The 20437-nt window shown below is 37.6% G+C and overlaps 1 protein-coding gene across 1 annotated transcript; it reads right to left on the bottom strand.

The window, feature by feature from the left end:
- Positions 1 to 16434: 16434 nt before the first annotated feature.
- On the bottom strand, positions 16435 to 20151 carry LOC105794942 (uncharacterized). Its single transcript, XM_012624355.2, has 6 exons — positions 20027 to 20151; positions 19419 to 19754; positions 18666 to 19110; positions 17991 to 18289; positions 17050 to 17417; positions 16435 to 16716 (listed from the first exon to the last, which is right to left on the bottom strand). The coding sequence occupies exons 2-5, from the start codon at positions 19719 to 19721 to the stop codon at positions 17073 to 17075; spliced, it is 1392 nt and encodes a 463-aa protein (XP_012479809.1). The 5' UTR covers positions 19722 to 19754; positions 20027 to 20151; the 3' UTR covers positions 16435 to 16716; positions 17050 to 17072.
- Between the last annotated feature and the right edge of the window lie 286 nt (positions 20152 to 20437).

Here is a 20437-nt window from a genome sequence, read left to right as displayed (position 1 = left end):
GATGGTTCGACCCCCGTAGAATTGAACTCAGAACAAGCCAAAACACATAATTTTATTTTCCTTTCAATGTAAATTCCAAAATATAATGTATAGGATAGTATAAAAAGATATGAATTTTAAAATTTAAATAAGCCCTAAAAATGAATGGATTCTCTCTGTGAGACTATCGTTTCTGTTGTTTATTTCAAGGAAGGTGAAATCCCTACGAAAGTACGTTTTAGGGATAAAGATGAGAATGGGAGTATGGATTTAGCGGCAGATTAGATTGAGAATACAAAAAATTCTTGGAAAGACAAATTAATAGGTTATTCTTATAGATCTGCTGGGTTCGTTTTAGAGTCAAATGAGGATTTCGAATTGTTGGCAGGCAATGGTATTCCATTAATCAAATTCTCTGACAGAATCCAACATATTCATATTCGGGACATGGAAAATACTGTAATTTTGATGCTCTTGGGTCGCAATATTGGTTTCTCGATCCTTCATAATAAAATCTATAACCTTTGGAAGCCTTCTGCACCATTCCATCTGATGGACATTGAGAATGATTACTTCTTAGCCAGATTGGATAATAAGGTTGACTGCAAAAAGGTTCTATCGAGGGGCTGTGGATTATTTTTGTCAGTATTTGACTGTGCAACCATGGACGGTTTCGTTCGATCTGGAACAAAAATTTTCGAGCGTGGTTATGGCATGGATTAAACTCCCAGGGTTGCTAGGATATATGTATATACATAATATTTTAATGGAAATAGTGGGCCTGGTGGGTAAAGTGGCCAAACTAGATCTGAATCCTGATAATAGAACAAAAGGAAGATTCACTCGCTTGGTAGTGTACATTAATCAAGACATGTCCTTGGTATCCCATATTTTAATCAACGGTAAGTTACAAAAAGTTGAGTATGAGTTTTTACTAACGGTGTGTTGTCATTGTGGAAGATACGGCTATCTGAAGGAGGTTTGCCCTTCTAGGGTCTCTGAACCCAGCTCTGTAAAACAGCCACCGCCGTCTAGTACCTTGATAGAAGTGGGAAAAATTATCGTTAATAGTTCGGAGGAGACTGGCGAAACTTACGAGCCTTGGATGCTAGTTGAAAATAAATCCAGGAGGAAAACAAGGGATCTTTCAAAGATTGAGGCGAAAATCACGACAAAAAATAATGAAGCCTCTCGTTACAGAGCTTTAATTGAAACATATCACAATTCTGGAAGCAAATCTGGAGCAGAAGATTAAAAGATGGAAGCTAGGAGTAATAAAGTAAGAGATTTCGTCGGGGATAATCAAGGGCATGATCTTTTCCACGTGATTGGAGACCGGATGGCAACCAGGGGTCAACAACAAAGTCCCCTTAAGGAAATAGATTTTAAAATTATAATTAATCCAGTTGGTTTTAAAAAGACCGTCAAGGGCTTGGAAGTTGGGTTTGTCTAGTCCAGAAACCAGGTTGCTCATTCAAGCCCAATAGAAGTTAGGCGTTCCTTGACCCATAGAACGAATAATCTGCAGTTGGTTAATTTATCAAGCCAGGCTACTGGGTCGTCTTCCGGGCCAGATGCTAGGAAAACTTCACCCGTTCGAAGTTATGTAAGTGAGGCTATTGGTCGGCGGAAATCATTTGTTACAAGGGTTCCTGTTAGCGAACTCAATGTTTGAACAGGTGAGGGTGAGATTCCAGACTCGGGATTGGGCTCTTTCAATGTCGACAGTGATAGTGTCCCAGAGCTCCCAACCAAACCAACTTGTTCGATGATAAGTCTAGTGGAAGCTCTAGTCGTCGTCTCCACTGGAGGGCCGAACCCTAGCAGACACATGACAACTTTCAAACTCACTGTCCCAGTCGACGACGCCCTGTCGGAGGGGACCAAAGTTTCAGATTCGGGGGCTGCTAGATCAAGAAATCCGGGGAGAATGATGGGAGGTGTAGAATGGGAGTAAAAAGAAATTGCTCAAGTATATTTGATGCAAAAGATACTGTTATATACAAGTGGAAAATGAAAAATAACAGAAAGAAGATAACAGAAAATATAACTGCTAACTGCTAACTAATTAACGAGATTTTAAATAAAGCTATATAACTAACAGCCTCCCCTCAAGCTGGTGAGTGGATAGGAAACAGTCCCAGCTTGGATAAAATAGACTGAAAAGGAGCAGCAGCAAGGGCTTTAGTGAAAATATCAGCAAGTTGGTCCTTGGAAGAACAAGGAAGTAGTTTAAAAACACCGGACAACACATTCTCACGAACAAGATGACAGTCAAGTTCGATGTGTTTAGTACGTTCATGAAATGTAGGATTTGCAACAATTTGAAGAGCAGAACTGTTGTCACAAAACAGAGTAGTAGGGTCAGAAAGAGATAAGTCCAAGTCACATAGAAGAAACCGAAGCCACTGAATTTCACAAACAGTAGATGCAAGGGCACGATATTCTGCTTCGAAAGAGGATCGAGATACATTGTTTTGCTTATTGGCTTTCCAACTAACAAGAGAATCTCCATAAAAAGGCAATAACCAGTTACAAAACGTCTTGTAAGAGGGCAGCCAGCCCAGCCCGAGTCACTAAAAGCCTTCAGTATAGATGAGGAAGAAGCAGAAAAGAAAAGTCTAAAATCAAGGTAGCCTTTCAGGTAACGGAGAACACGATGAGCAGTTTGAAGATGAGCGACTGTGGGTTGATCCAAAAACTGACTCAACTGCTGAATTGCAAAAGCGATGTCAGGTCTAGTAGAGACAAGATACAATAAACGGCCAATTAGTTTTCTGAAGATAGTATTATCAGGAAGCAATTCTTCAGAAGCATCACAAGGGAGTTTGGTAACCATAGGAGTCATAACAGGCTTACAATCATAGAAGCCAAAGTCAGACAGGAGGTCAAGAGTATACTTTCGTTGACAAAGAGAAATGCCAGCAGAACTGCGAGCAACTTCAAGACCAAGAAAATACTGCAGATCACCTAAATCTTTTATGCTGAAAGTAGAATCCAGAAAGGCTTTACTCGTGTTATTTCATCTAAATGATCACCAGCTAGAATAACATCATCAACATAAACCAGTAAGGCAGTGAAAGAAGTGTCATCCTTTTTAACAAACAATGAGAAATCTGAAGTAAATTGAACATAACCAATAGAAGTGAGAGATGTTGTGAGTTTAGCAAACCACTGGCGACTTGCTTGCTTTAGGCCATATAATGACTTTTACAATTTACAGACCTTATGTGGAGTAGAGGAAGCAAAACCAGGGGGCAAAACTATATAAACCTCTTCAATCAAATCTCCATGCAAAAACGCATTGTTGACATCAAGCTGGTGCAAAAACCAGTTTTTGGAAACAGCAATGGCAATCAATAAATGAACAGTAGTAAGCTTGGCGACAGGGGAAAAAGTATAAAAATAATCGACTCCCTCAATTTGTGTAAATCATTTGGCAACCAAGCGAGCCTTGTAATGCTCAATAGAACCATCAGCTCGATATTTCACTCGATAGACCAATTTATAGCCAATGGCAGTCTTGCCTGGAGGTAAATCCAGAATGATCCAAGTTTTATTTTGTTCAAGAGCAGAAATTTCAGCTTGCATTACTTTTTGCCAGTGGGGAATTTTACTAGCTTGTAAATATGTAGTTGGTATAGAAGAGGCATTAAGAGTAAGAGTAAAGGGTGTAGAGCATTGACGATGATTGGTAGCAGCATTGCTTAAAAGACAGTGATATTGGTCTAAATATGATGGTGGTTTCCTAAGACGAGGTGGCCTAGAGGGTTGCAAGGGTACGGGAGGTGAAACCTGTGGTTTAAGTGGCAAATCATAGGTAATTGAGGGGTCAAAGGTTAATTGTGGGATGGAGGAGGAAGAAGATAGTTGAGAGGAAAAAGGAAAAACAGACTCATGAAAATGAACGTTTCTTGAGACAAAAATGGCATGAGTTGATAGATCAAAAAGAATGTAACCTTTGACATGTGGTGGGAATCCAAGAAAAACACTCTCACGAGCTCGGGGATCAAATTTATGGCGATGAGCAGTAAGGGTGGTTGCAAAACAAAGACAACCAAAAACCCGTAGGTGCTGAAAAGATGGCTTAGTTTGGTATAAATGGTCAAAAGGAGTGGGGTTAGCTAAAAGAGGTGTTGGGGTGCGATTGATAAGAAAAACAGAATGAAGAACAGCTTGTCCCCAAAAATGCTTAGGTAAATTAGCATGAAATAATAGAGCTCGTGAGACATTGAGAATGTGTTGGTGCTTATGTTCAACAAGACCGTTTTGTTGCGGGGTTTCAATACAAGAGGTTTGATGAATAACGCCTTTGGAAGCATAAAAAGCTGGAATGGCAAACTCACTGCCATTGTCAGTTCGAATGACTTTAATTTTGGATGAAAATTGAGTTTCAACAAGGGTGAAAAAATTCTGAATATGGGTACGAACTTCAGATTTTGTTCTTAATAAGATAATCCAAGTAAAGCGACTGAAATCATCAACAATAGTAAGAAAGTAACGATGACCAGTAATAGAAATAATATTGGTTGGGCCCCAAATATCCATATGAACGAGGGCAAATTTTTCATTGGAAACAGAAGTGCTTACAGGAAAGGATATTTTCTTTTGTTTTGCCAAATGACAGGCTTTACAAGGTGCATTATTTGATATGGACAAAGAAGGTATGTAAGGAGAAAGTAGCTTCAATCTGGAGTCAGAAAGATGACTGAGACGAGGATGCCAAAGGGAACATGAAGTGTTGGTAGCTGATAAGGCAATTGGTGTGGTAATAGAGAGAGTTTGAGCTGGTGAGTCCAAAATATAGATACCATATAGAACTTTAGCTGTACCAATCATCTTCAAAGATGGAAGGGCCTGTAAAGAGCAATAAGTTTTGTGAAAAGTAAAGGAGCAAGATAGTGTAGCAGTGAGTTTAGTTACAGATAAAATATTGAAAGTAAATTGGGGAACATAAAGAACATTAGTAATGTATAGGCTATTACTAAAAATGACTGTACCAGAAATTCGTGCACAAACTTTGGTACCATTGGGAAGATTAATATATACTGGTTTAATGGAATGAAAAGAGGCAAAAAAAGATAAAGAGTGTGTAATGTGATCAGTTGCACCAGTATCAATGATCCAATGGTGGGGTTGAAAAGAAAAGAGGTTACCTGAGGATACAGAAGGTTGTAAAGGTAAAGAAGATGCAGTATTGGTAACATGAGTGGGGGAGGTAGAAGAATGAAGCAATGTAATGAGCTGTTGTAACTGATCTTGTGTCAAAGTAACATGAGAATTAGGTGGCAAAATAGCAACAGACTGTGAAGCGTCCAAAGATGGTGCAGCACCATAAGTAGGCACTGTGTGTGCACGAGAAGTTCGACCACGAGACTTGTAACCAGGTGGATAACTATGCTTCTCATAGCATGTATCAACAATATGCCTGGATTTGCCACAAAAGGTGCACTGCCGTGAGTCAGAAATTGATTTCGGCTGAGATTTCCTTGAAGAAGGGTGTTGGCGCAGTGTGTTACTGACAAACAGTTAGGAAGAGCCAACACCAGGTAGGTGACGTTCTTGTTGAATAACCAAAGAAAACGCTTTGTTGATCGTAGGCAACGGACCAATGAGCATGATTTGGGAACGAACAGCAGCAAAACGATCATGGAGACCTTTAAGGAATCGAATCACATAATCATTATCATGATACTTTTGAAGAGTAGCAAAAACACCAGAAGAGCAAGATGTGGGACAAGAACAAACTGGAATTGGTTTAAAATTCATCAATTCATCCTAGAGGATCTTTACTCAGTAAAATAATCAGTGACTGAGCGATCATCTTGTTTGAATGCATTGATTTCTTCTTGAAGATCAGAAATACAGAAAACATCTCCCTGAGAAAAGCGTTCCCGAAGATCGCGCCAAACATCATAAGCAAAATCAAGCCAAAGAACACTGTTCATGATCGAAGGTGAGATGGAATGGTGCAACCAAGAAAGCACCATAGTATTACATCGTTCCCAAGCTGAGTAAAGAGGGTCTGTTCGAAGCGAAACTGTGATGGTGCCATCAACAAACTGGAGCTTGTTCTTGGATAAAAGCGCAATTGTCATTGCTCGAGACCAAGAATGATAATTCAAGCTTGATAGGACGGGAGAAACAAGAACCAAAGCTAGGTTTTCATTTGGATGAAGATAGTATGGACTAGAAGGTAGTGTATGATCATGGAGGGCCATCGTAGGAAAGGAAAATCAAGAAGAAAAAATTGTTTGGAAAACAAGAAAGTACAAGGAATTATAACAGAGAAATATCACATCTGATACCATATAGAATGGAAGTAAAAAGAAATTGCTCAAGTATATTTGATGCAAAAGATACTGTTATATACAAGTGGAAAATGAAAAATAACAGAAGGACGATAACAGAAAATATAACTGCTAACTGCTACCTAATTAACGAGATTTTAAATAAAGCTATATAACTAACAGGAGGGAAAGCAAAGAGTTTTCGAGCTATTAAAAAAATTAACAAAATCACATGGGAAATAGAGCAATTTTAAGGTTAAAAATTCTTCTTAAAATTTGTTATGCTTCTCTATGTCCAGGTTGGTTGAGGCTATTTCGACAAAAAGTATGGAAGAATTGGGCCTAAATGGTTCAAATGCAGCGAAATGACCTCAGGCCTGATTTATAAGCTCTGGGCAGTAAGATCTAATTGTTTTATCATAATTTTATTATTATTTTGATCATATGGATTTAAGTTTAACAATATTTTCTAGGAATTGTCAAAGCTGTGCAAGCAACAAATTTCTTTATGTCTTCCGTGAATTTAATCTTGAGTATATGCCGGATATTGTGACTACTGGAACAAAAAAATTAGCGGTAATAAAGTAAATTTAATTATTGATAAATTGGGTTTTGATTTTTCTCATCGTATTTGAATTTTCAAAAGAAATTTGGGTGGGCTGGAAGGAATTTATTCGGATTATTGTTAGAATCCCTATAATTAAGGATAGAAACCTTACCTTATCACTAGTAGTTCCCTTGTAAATAGAAACTAATCTCAGTTATTGATTCTTAGGAAATTAGGAATTGTTTCCTTTAAAATGAATATTCCTCTCTTTATAATCTGTAAACTAAAGCAGTATAAATATAACATAATATTTTTCCTTTGAGTTTTTTCATGGCATCAGAGCTTTAGGATTCATTCGATCCTATTTTTTTCTCTAATTTCTCTTCCTAAAAATTTCATCGGTTTAGTCCTCCAGTGGGTGATATCAATGAAAATTTCTCTGAAACTGAGACATCACAAATAACTCAGAATATCAATTAGGGAATCACTCAAGGTGAAATTAATTGCTCCCTTATAATCACCAATCATCGGCTAAATGGGAAGAACTTCCTGCAATGGTCTCAATCGGTTCTTATGGTGATTCGTGGTCATGGAAAATTAGGGTACATCAAGGGAGAAATTCCACGACCAACCATAGCTGATCCTATTTATGCCACTTGGGAACTCAGCAATTCAATTGTAATGGCTTGGCTAATCAGTTTGATGGAAGGCCGTATAAGTCGCACTTATCTTTTTTCAAAACTACAAAAGACATGTGGGATGCAGTCAAAGAAAACTAATCAGATCTTGGAAACGCCTCCCAAGTATTTGAGATCAAGCTTAAGTTAAAGGATATCTAACAAGGAACACTCGAGGTAACTTACTACTACAACAATCTAAAAATTTTGTGGCAAGAATTGGATATGTACTATGAGGCAGATTGGGGTGAACACTTAGAACACAACAGGTTTATGACCTATCTCAACAATAAACGTCTTTATGAGTTTTTAGCAGGACTGAACCGTGAGTTAGATGAGGTCCGTGGCCGAATTTTGGGTAGATCACCTCTCCCAACGATCGGTGAAGCATTTACAAAAGTTAGAAGAGAAGAAAAGCGTCGTCTTGTCATGATGGGAAATTCAAAGGAACCTAAACCTGTGACCCCGATTTCTAACCGTCCTACTGAATCCTCTGCTTTCATCTCCAAAGGTCCACAACCACAAAAACAACGTGCTGAAAATGATTCTGGATCAACAAAACCATGGTATAGTCACTGCAATCGTGTTGGTCATACAAAAGGAAAATGCTTCAAACTCTATGGCTATCCTGAAAAAAACATAAGGATAATAAGACTGCCATGATATCCTCCACTACTGCAAATGATGTTCTTGATGTTTGCTTAACCAAAACACAGCTTGAGACTCTCCATAAGATACTTGGTACTCCCACTACTCATGGATCTCTAGCCACTCAAGGTACTGCCCTCAACATTTCTTTTGAATCTAATAATCAATCTCCTTGGATACTCGATTCGGGTGCATCTGATCACATGACAGGTGACTCCAAGTTGTTTCACACCTACACCCCTTGTCATAACAAATCTCAAATCCACATAGCTGACGGTTCTTACTCACCTGTGGCTGGAATAGGAGAAGTACAAATGACAGAGTTTTTCTCTCGATAAAGTCCTATATGTCCCAAACTTGTCCTGTAATTTACTTTCAATTAGTAAACTTACTAAGGATGAAAAAGTTCTTGCTGAATTTTCTGCAATTGGTTGTGTGATACAGGAACAGAAATGGGGAAGGATGATTGGCACTGCTAAAGTTGATGATGGACTATATATTTGGAATAAAAATAGTACACAAGGGGGATTGGCTCTATCCACTTCAAAAGAGGACACTATTATGTTATGGCACCGTAGGTTAGGACATCCAAACTTTGTGTATTTGAAAAAACATCTTCCGCTGTTATTTCGAAATAAAAGTATTAATTCCTTGAAGTGTGAAATTTGTCAATTATCTAAACATACCCGTGTGCCATACCCATTAAAACCATATATTCAGGTCCCAACCTTTTCGTTAATCCACAAACCTATGGGGAGCCAAATGAGTGAAAAATATTACAGGGCTAGATGGTTTATAACATTCATTAATGATCATACTAGGTCTCATTGGGTCTATCTACTCAAAGAAAAATCAAACACCCAAAGTATTCCAAAATTTTCACTCAATGGTTCGAACCCAATTCAACTCTACCATACATACCCTCCGTACTGACAATGGGAGAGAATACTTTAACTCTGTCTTAAGTCCATACCTTTCTGACCAAGGCATTATACACCAAAGCTCTTGTCCTGACACTCCTCGATAAAACGGAATATCTGAGAGAAAAAATCGTCATCTCCTTGATGTGGCTCGAGCCATAATGTTCACCATGAATGTTCCAAAATACTTGTGGGGAGAAGCTGTCCTCACTGTCTATTATCTCATAAACCGAATGCCATCAAAGATCCTCAATTTCTAAACACCTCTAAATATTCTTTTAAAGGCCTTCTCTCTATTTCATGTTCCTAATCTTTTAGCCAAAATATTCAGCTGTAAAGTTTTTGTCCATAACCATCAACCAAATCAATCCAAACTTGATCCTCGAGCTCATACCTGCATCTTCATTGGATATTTCCCTACACAAAAAGGCTATAAGTGTTACTCACCAACATTACGCCGAATGTTTGTTTCTCGGGATGTTACCTTCTTTGAAAATGAACCATACTTTGCAGCATCTCATCTTCAGGGGGAGATTTTTAATGAAGATGAGACCCTTAATACTCTCCTCATTATACCTCTTCATCCTACTACTACTATCACAAACAAACCTATCCCAGATTTAGTTGATGTTTCCCCTGTACAGCAAGAATTTAAAACCGTCCTTCCCAATAACAATACCTCTACCGAAGTACAACAGCCACCTGATCAAGGAAAACAACAAATACAAGTTTACTCCCGACGGAATCGTTCTCCTGAAACTGATACAGCAGTGCCAATTACATCTCCAACTGAGGACTGTTCTGAAACAGAAGTTCCACCTCCGTCACCATCCATCTATCTTCCAATTGCAGTTTTAAAGGGTACAATGAGCTGCACTCAACATCCTATTTCTTGGTTTGTATCCTATGGAAATTTATCTAAGTCTTACAAAGCTTTTGTGACTAATGTTGATTCTATAAAAACTCCAAAAAATATAGAAGAGGCTCTTGAATCAGCTGAGTAGAGACAAGCCGTGATGGAAAAAATGAAGGCCCTCAAAAATAATAAAACATGGAAAGTCTCAGATCTACCTAAAGGGAAAAAAATCGTAGGGTGCAAATGGATTTTCATGAAATTTAAACCCGATGGTCGTATTGACTGATACAAAGTTATACTTGTGACTAAGGGATTCACCCAAACTTATGGTCTCGACTACAACGAGACGTTTGCACCGGTTGCCAAGCTAAACACCGTTCGTTCTTGCTATCTCTTGCAGCCAACCTTGATTGGCACTTGACTCAATTGGATGTAAAAAATACTTTTCTCAACGGAGAATTAAATGAGGAGGTGTACATAGATTTCCCACCCGGGTTTGAAGAAAACAAGGACCAAGTGTATAAGTTGAAGAAGTCCTTGTATGGGCTGAAACAATCTCCACAAGCGTGGTTCAGCCGATTTGCAAAATCTATGACTAGCAGAAATTACATTCAAGGACAAGCAGAGCACACCATGTTCTACAAGTACTCGGAAGAGGGTAAATGTTGCATCCTTATCGTTTATGTCGACGATATAATATTAACAGGAAATGACTCGAGCAAAATTTTGAGATTGAAAGAATTTTTTGGTACAGAGTTTGAACTTAAAGACTTGGGGAGTCTTAAATATTTTCTTGGTATGGAGTTAACAAGGTCGAAAAAAGGTATCTTCATTTCCTAAAGGAAATATGTTCTTGATCTACTGTCAGAAATTGGTTTGATGGGCAGCAAACCAGCCGAAACTCTTATGGAGTTTAACCTTAAATTGGGAACTAATGAGGATGGAGAAGAAATCGACAAAAGGAGATATCAACGTCTAGTAGGAAGGCTTATCTACCTATCTCACACCCGTCCGCATATAGCCTTCAGCAGAGTGTTATTAGTCGGTGTATGCATGCCCCGAGGGAGAAGCACACGAAGTCGCATATAGAATACTAAGATATCTAAAAGGAACTTCGGTAAAGGCACAGACTTCAAGAAGACCGCCAACCGAAACGTGAAAGTCTACATCGATGCGATCAAGTGTTCATTAATGATAGACGCCTACAAGCGGCTATTGTAGTTATGTTTGAGGTAATCTCGTGACTTGGAGGAGCAAAAATAGTCTGTGGTAGCGCAATGCGGCAGAGGCGAGTATCGAGCATTATCTCATGGTATATGCGAAGGAGTTTGGATACAAATGCTTATGAGAGAACTAAAAGTGCCTTATACGGACCTATGAAGATGTCTTGTGACAACCAAAGCTCTCACAAGATCGCACATAATCTCATGCATCATGATCGGAGCAAACATGTGGAAATAGATCGTCACTTTATAAAATAAAAAATACACTCAGGAGAAGTATGCATCACCTACCTATTTATTAGACAACAAGTTGCAGACATGTTAACTAAAAGTTTGAACAGAAACATGTTTGAAGAACTTATTGGCAAGCTGGGTTTGATTAACATCTACACTCCAGCTTGAGGGGGAATGTTAGAATCCCTATAATTAAGGATAGAAACCTTACCTTGTTACTAATAGTTCCCTTGTAAATAGAAACTAATCTCAGTTACAGATTCTTAGGAAATTAGGAATTGTTTTCTTTAAAATGATTATTCCTCTCTTTATAATCTGTAAACTAAAGCAGTAGAAATATAACAGAATATTTTTCCTCTGAGTTTTTTCAATTGTCATCCATAATCATCCCCAGTTCATTCTTCTTCGTGTTTATGGCAGTGTTCCCAATAACTTCTTTTTTATCTTTTTTGCCTACGGTAGTCCTAACAGAGCAAAGTAGAATTCTCTATAGGCTGATTTAATAATCATGTTACCTAACGATTCTTTTCTGTGGCTGATTATGGGGGACTTTAATGCTATATTATCACTTGATGACAAGAAAAGTGATCGTAGCACAAGTAAGAGATGCAAATTTTTTTGGTAATTTTGTTGACTCTTGTAATTTACAAGATCTGGGATTTATTGGACCCTCCTTTACCTGGCAAAGAGGCAATACGTATGAAAGGCTAGACCGAACACTTGCCAATGACACTTGGATATCATCTTTTTTGCACTATCTTGTATTTTACCTTTTGCGCATCAAACCAGATCACATGCCCATTCTCCTCAAAACCAATTCGGCTATTAGTGCTCCTAAAGGGCGTCTCTTTTGGTTTCTTGCAGGATGGACAAAACATGCGAATTTTCCTGATTTGGTCAAGAATAAGTGGAGTTATTCAGGTAATATGGCTGACTCTCTTAATGATTTTACCTCACATGTCAAAGAATGAAACAAGCCTGTCTATGGTTTTTTAGGTACTCGCAAAAGACAGCTTATTAGGTTGCTTGCGAATATCCAAAAGGCTATGGATCATTTGTCCTCTAGTTGGTTAGTAAATCTTGAAATGAATGTTTGGGATGAATTAGAAAATGTGCTTAACCATGAGAAATTACTATAGAGGCAAAAGACTAAGTGTGATTGGCTCCAGCTTAAAGATTGTAACACTAAGTTTTTCCATAGTCGTACAATTCAAATGAAGAAATTCAATCGTATCATGACTTTACGTATCGTTAATGGAGAGTGGTGTTTTGACCAGAATATTCTTAAAAATGTGGTTGTAAGGTTCTTTAAGAAACTCTATGGAGAAATCCTTACTCCTATGATAGACCTTCCCTTTAATATCTTTCCTTGCCTTAAGAATTAGGATATTATTTTTATTAGAAAAGTCAATTTCAAACGAAGAGATAGAAAATGCCCTTTTTGACATGACTCTGCTTAAGGCTTCAGGAAGTGATAGGTTTCATGCGCACTTCTTCCAAAGTTAGTGGGATTTTATTGGAGGTGCAATATGTTAATGGGTTCGAGAAATCTTTGCTGGTAATAAAATCGAGGCAGAGCTGAATAATACTTTGATTGTGCTTATTTCGAAGAAAGATAGACCAAAAGATTTTAGTCAATTTCGGCCATCAATCTTTGCTCGGTGATGCATAAATTGGTGATGAAAGTGGTTGCTGATAGATTTAAAGTGGCTTTTTCGAATTTCATCTTGCAGGAGCAAGCTAAGTTTATTACTAGTCGTAATGTTTTTGATAATGTTATCATTGTGCAAGAAGTCATTCATTCTATGCGTAGTAAGAGAATTGGTAAGAACTGGATGGCGATCAAGTTAGATTTGGAGAAGGCCTACGATAGAGTTAGTTGGGGATTCATTGATGCGTCTCTGCTACTAGTTAGGATTCCTGAGTTCCATAGGAAAGTGATTATGGACGCCATTTCTTCTTCTATGCAAATATTATGGAATGAAGTTCATACTAAAAAATTTAAGTCTGTGAGAGGGATTAGACAAAGATGTCCACTATTGTCATATCTTTTCGTTCTTTGTATGGAATGGTTATGTCACATTGTTCATGCAAAAATTGATACTGGTAAGTGGAATCTAATTCGATTATCAAGGGATCAGCGTTATCTCATCTTTTTTTTTTTGCAGACGATCTAGTCATTTTCAGCAAAGTAGAGGTGGAGCAAGCTTATTTGTTAAAAAGAATTTTGAAGCACTTATGTGATTTTTCGGGGCACAAAATTAGTACAAGGAAGAGCAACATGTATTTTTCCAATGGAGTTGAGACAGAGTTATGTGATCAGATTAGCCAGATATTTGGGATTCAAAAAGTTCTTAATCTTGGGATCTATTTGGGGTGCCTCCTCTCCAGGAACGAGTTACTGAAAGTACTCTAAATTTCGTGGTGGAAAAAGTGAGATGTAAATTGCAAAATTGGGAAACTAGGAAACTTTCCTTTGCAGGAAGAGTCATTCTGGCTCAGTCAGTTCTTCTAACTATTTCAAATTATTTTATGTAGTCCAATGCAATCCCGAAAGGCGTGTGTGATGAGATCGAGAGAATAGCTAGGCAGTTTATATGGGTGGTTCTGTGGTACATCTAAAACTTGCTTTGGTGGGTTGAGCGTCCATCTGTCAGCCAATGTCTCGAAGAGGACTTGAATTTCGGCACCTTCAGGATCAAAATAATTCATTTCTTATGAAGATTGGAGTTCAATTTGGTCACTATGAAGGATGCTTTATGGCTTAGAGTCATTCGTTCAAAATATGGATGGAAGGATCACATTCCGGATTCTCTTATCAGAAGTCAATGTTCACACTTATAGCGTTCCCTTTCTAAGGTTTGGCCTTTCCTTCGTGAGAATCTTATGTGGTTTGTCAGTAATGGCGCTGATATTTGTTGTTGGAAGGATTCTTGGATTCGGAGAATTGGTCCTCTTTTTCTTACGTTCCGACTCGCGCAAACCTTGACTTGGAGAGCACTTTAAGGGACTGGATCCCACCTGATGGTTCATGAAACTTAAATTTGTGTCATATTTGGTTGCCTAAAAATGTGATTAAATGTATAGTGAGTATCCCCCCTCATTCTGCTGGTGGAATAGATAGGGTCATCTGGGCTTAATTTGGCTCAAGATTTTTCTCTGTTCATAGTGCTTATTGAGCCTTAAAAGAAGAATTTTGGCACCCCACAAATGTTAGTTAGAAGGTTGTTTGGAAATACCAAGGTCCCCAAATAGTTCGTCTTTTTCTTTGGCTTGCATCCAAACAGAGACTTCTTACTAATTCAAAACGTATTAAAAGAGGAATTGGTCATTCCAACGCGTGTCCTTTATGTGGTCATGATACTGAGGACATTCTACATATTCTTCGAGACTGTTTGAGAGCAAATGAAGCATGGATGCATGTGGTTCCCTTTAAGAAACAACATAGGTTCTTTTCTAACCCCTTTCAAATTTGGTTTTCCATTAATCTTTCTTGTCATTTTAAGTTGAAAGATCGGGGAATTACTTGGTCGTGCCTATTCAGATTAATTGCATGACAAATCTGGAAGAATATGAACTTATCCATTTTCCAAAATACAACTTGGACGACTTATGATATTATCAAAATTTCTCTAAGTTGGCGCAATAGTTTGAACCTTTTCTTAATGGTTCCAATGCTAACCATCTTAATCTGGCAATCGACTCTCATTATGATGGAGATTGGGTTCAGTTATTCTCTGATGGAGTTGTGGCCAAAAATTTCGAGAATGCTTCCACTGATGAAGTGGTTCGTGATCGAGATAGAAATTGGATATTAGGCTTTAACCATTATCTTAGTAGATGCACATCTTTTAAGGCTGAACTTTAAGGCATTCTTGATAGACTCCTTATTTTACAAAATAAGGGAGACAATAAAACCATGATTCAAACAGATAACCTAAAGGTAGTTCAAGCTTTGACCATGGAGGAGTCGATGGACTCAAGTATTACCTTGCTCAAAATAATTCAACAACTTATGCGTTCTGAAGGTCAGTGGGAGATCACGTATGTACCTAGAGAATGCAACTTAAGTGCAAATCTTACATGACAGGCAACCTTACAGATTTTTGAAATACCTCCTCATATTTTGTCTATGGTTCTTCACGGGGACAAGGCTTTTAGCGTCTATTAATAGTTGACGTAATTTTGTTTTATTTTTCACCAAAAAAAAAAAAAAAACTACAAAAAGTTCAAAAAAGTCAAAACGTTGAAATCTATTGAATATAATCGATAAGCATTTTGCATAATATATAGTGACGGAGTATTTTATATTTAAAATCTATTTAGATATTTGCAAATATTGTTTAAATGCATTAAATATTTTTAAAATAACAATACCGATACACACAAAGTACTAACAGGAATAACATAAGCACAACAGTACAGTACTAATTTATATTCCAATAGCAGTAAATAGTCTACGTAATTTTTTTATTCGAATTCTAAACGGGAAAATTTCTACCTCTTAAGGGATAGCATAGCCAATGCCCACTGGGAGCACCGATCTACTGGCCAGAAGGAAAGTAAACACACCAAGCTTTTGGCAGCCAAATGTTCTTACAACTATAAGCATTCCATCAAATACATGACTATACTGGCAGGTATGCCTTGATGGACTTAAAAAGTTGTAAATAAACCGTAATAGTTAAAACCCAAAGAAGTTTTCAGATTACCAACTTAGGCAAATAACCTGATTTTCCACAGCTTCAACAATACCCTAGTTCTAAAACCAAGTAGATAGCTTAATCGCTTCTGAACTAAAAAAAGCTCCATCATACAAACATTTCCAGGTTTGATGTCTACTTCAAACCAAAAGAATTGCCATAACACCAAATTTACTTGAAAGAGAAATAAATAAAAACCTGGCAACTATCAAATACCTGGAGCATGGACAGTACAATAGTCCATGAATAACACATTGGACGCAAGTGATCCCCCCCCCCCTTTTTTTCAAATGATATGAAGGTTTAGTAAGAAATATAATACAAAAACACAAAACAGAAAACTTGCTCATGCCGCCCTTTAAAATGTAGAGTCCACTAGTTAATGCAAATCAACAATCATTCAGGACAAGGTTCATTTCCAAATATTACTACTCTTAACTAAAAATCCAAAACTGCGTCTGATATTCTTCAATGAAGTTCTGGACAGAGCCAAATTATAATATTTGAATTTGGAACAAACTGCAATGAAAACATTAAAAGAGTAGTAGTGTTCCCTTCTCAACTCTGATACAGAACCTACTTACCTAGACTTGAGCTCACCAATCTTTTACTCCCTAACCGACCAAGATCTGATTGACCCTGAAAATTTTTGGAGCAAAGCTTTAAAGTAATTCAAAGAAGAAATAGAATCTAAAATAACCACAAATACAACTCCACTAACTGTCTTCCTACCAAAGTAGGACTCGGAATTAACAACCTAAACCCTCAAACATTCTTTCAAACGAGTACCAACGAAGAATGAAAACAATTGAATAATGTTTTCCATCCACACCCCAAGAGTATCTTATGTAGCAGAGACTTGCCACTTGCCAGAAATTCAGATAAGATTAAGAACAATGAAGGAATTGAGAAAGAAAAGAAATGAATGGAATCAATCATTTCCCATTATCATTAAAGCGTGCAATAACTCACCTAATCAAGCCTGTTATATTGATTTAGTACCGATTGTAAGCTTTCCCAAAATCTTCACGCCTCTGACGTTGAAATTCACCATAAGAGTCATGAAGCCTAGAGGAATAATTTTCCATAGGATTTGGGTACCTGCCCCTAGAATCCATTGGTAGACCAGCTCCAGCGTAATGAGCATGGACAGACGGGCCATCGTATTCAGAATAACCCTGCTGTTTATAAGCACCAAAGCTTGAAGCAGACATTTGTTGCCGTGCCTGTTGCTGACGCCTTTGGGCATCAAATTGAAGAAACTCTTCCCACTGTTTTGCATGTGTGTCCCTCAATATAGCTGATTTCTTGATGTAGTTCTCTCTCATCTCCTTGATAGTCTAAAATTTGTAAAACCATAAGTCAGAATCAGAATTTCCATGCTGATACAACAAACAGAGGAATGGCTCTCCTCTCCCTATATCATTCGATGATGAAGACCACACAACAGCAGTTCTTTCTTCTTGTCCCCCAGTGTAAAAAAGGTCAGACAATTCAACGTGAGAGCACATTGACACTGATAGATACCTCACACACTCATCTCTAACATTCAACCCACACCATAAGAAGCCCATAAACAATCTAAATGATGTATGGCTTTCCATAAACAGAGATAGTCTAAGGGTATACAGATTAGCCCTATAAGGATGAACAAGAGGGAAAAAGTCTACACAGCACTCCAGGATTATGTTCTACTAAGAAACAAAGTAAGAACAAAAACCTCTGTTTCCGGCTTTAGAGTTTTGAACTTCATGGTGTTCATTGTAGTTAATTAACAGTACAGAAAGTTACAATCCAACATTGATAACTAAGATATAAAATTTTTTACCTTATCTCAGAAAGATATAGGCTTGTCAAAGAAACCATTTAGCACCAAAAGCACACACGATAGTCAAACAAGATAAACATCTTACCTCCCGATGCTTATAATTCTCTTCATCTTCTTCCTTATCACGAATTCTTCCAAGTTCCATTGCCTCTCTCTTAAATTCCAACTCCAACTCATCTAACGTTTGAGGGAAGGCATGGTATTCAAACTGATTGCCAGATTGCAAATCAGATCCCCGTCTCTCAGTATCCCATCCCTCAGTTCTATAAGCTCCCATGTTTCGATTATGACCATCGTAGGAATTAAATGAGTTGCCACCATAAGGCAAACGGCCTGGGGATTTAGAGTGGCTCGAGCGACTTCTAGCTCCATCATTACCATAAGCTTCATGAAATGAAGAGTATGGTAAGCACTTGATTCAAATGTGCAAAGATCAGCTTTTAACTAGACACAATATCTTATATTCACAAAGTGCACCCATCCGTTGCAATCCACAAATGCTTTCAGTAAATAAGTTTTGGAGACAATCCATTCAATTCGGACCAACTCTTGACATTACTTCAGAATCGTATACATAATGCTTGACATAAGAACTTACCTCTTGCTGCAACAAATGATAAAATGTAAGCAGCATTGTTAAAATTTACAATCAAATAATTTTTATAAGAACATACAGGATAACCTAGACAGCAAACACGCCACGAGCATGGGATTACCAGCTTTATATTGATGCCGTAAACATATCCTATGCTGTCCCTACCTTGCGGAGAATCTCTAGAAATTTTCCGTAGATCCTCAAGTACACGGTCTTCCACAGCCTTATCTTGCCTACCAAATCGTTGTTGGAAGTGTAGTGAGTTATGTGGTCCTGAATGAGCCCTTTGTGATTCAGGACGTCGCAACCGTGCACCAACAGGACTTCGCTCAGGTGACCTTGATCTGCTCATGCGAGAACTAGAAGAGCCCCTTTGATCACTTTCATCCTTTACTTTGTGTACAGCATCCACACCCTTTTTCAATATTAACCTATCCTTACCACTAACAATTATAAACTTCTCGTCCATTTTGATTTTGCAACCAATATCTTTCTCGATCCTCTGAATAACTTTCTCGGTGAAAAGTGCTCTGGCATGTGGGTCTCTAGCGGGTACCCTTTCAAAAAAATCTTGAGACTTGCGATTTGCTCCAAGAGTGGAGGGGCAACCCTACAAATATATGAAACAGCATCACACCTAAGAAACAAGGGAATGAATCTTCTCTTCTCTAGGAAATTAAGAAATTCCACCATTACTTCTACCTAGCTCAAACAGGGATATCCGCCATTACTTCAATAAGAAATTGTGAGTGCAGAATGAAAAGATAAAAGCAGAAAAAAGAAAGTGGGGGGGGGGGGTTACATATACAAGCAGGTAAATGTTTATCACATTATAAACAGGTTATTCATGATATCTGTGTTATCGAAGCAACTAATGGTACACTCGAACAGAAACACAAACCCATTTATAGTTAATACCTGAGTAAAGTGACCCGATTCTCCACATATTTTGCAAATCATTTCTTCTTCTTTCCTCTTCTTCCAATTCCTCTCAGTAGCCTTGGATTTAGCCTCCCAGACCTTGGCTTCCCGGCTTGTGAAGTCAGTGGGGACAGCATTGGGGTCACGCTGTTCCTCTTCCTCATTTGAAGCAGCATGAGAACGTTTATTCTCTTTCACCCTATCTTCTGCCTTGGAAACTGCGGACCCTAGCGGGCCAGTGTACTCCTTGTAAATTTCACTGAAATCATCATCGATATCTGGGTCTGGTCTGTTTGCCATCGATACTAAAACAAACTAACCATATAAAATTCCCTGCCCAACCGATTATATTCATCAATATCTATCATCTGGAAGCAACAATTAGAGAAAAAAAACATATATGCAGGGAACATTTATTATTATTATAAACAAACAACCTCTTGCACTGTTTCTAGGTTTCGAATTGGATTCCCATCAAAATCTATTTATATAAAATTGCAATACAGATCCATTCGAAGGCAATAAGCAATATCGTAATATCATATGAGTATAATCAGTTCAGCGATCGAAAACGCAGAAATTAAAAGAGGAAAGGGAAATTATACCCGGAAAAAGAGAAGCTTTTGAGCGTCGAACAGTAATTTCGACGATGAATATAAAATCTTCTAGGGCGGTGGCTAGGGCTGGGGCTTTTTACTTTGTTTTTGGGGACATGCTTTCGGGACTTTCCTCTTTAATAAATACTAGCTTACTTTACCTGTTTAATATTTAATTAATTTTTAAAAACTTATATTTTCAATTTCATAATTAAGTAAGATAATTTTTATTTAAAATATTGAATATAATTAAAAAATATTATTTTATTAATTCAAAAAAAGTTTTCAAAGCATAATTAAAACATTTTCAACCTATTCAATCATCAATATAATTTTATTTTATCTAATTAATTCAAAATGACATTATTCAAAAATAAGAGTTGATTAGCTTTATTAATTTTAATATATTAATTAAGTGTC

The sequence above is a fragment of the Gossypium raimondii genome, chromosome 7, assembly GCF_025698545.1.
Source record: "Gossypium raimondii isolate GPD5lz chromosome 7, ASM2569854v1, whole genome shotgun sequence".
Classification (NCBI taxonomy): domain Eukaryota; kingdom Viridiplantae; phylum Streptophyta; class Magnoliopsida; order Malvales; family Malvaceae; genus Gossypium; species Gossypium raimondii.
The sequence above is the reverse complement of the archived record's forward strand: the minus strand, read 5'-3'. Positions and strand labels throughout refer to the sequence as shown.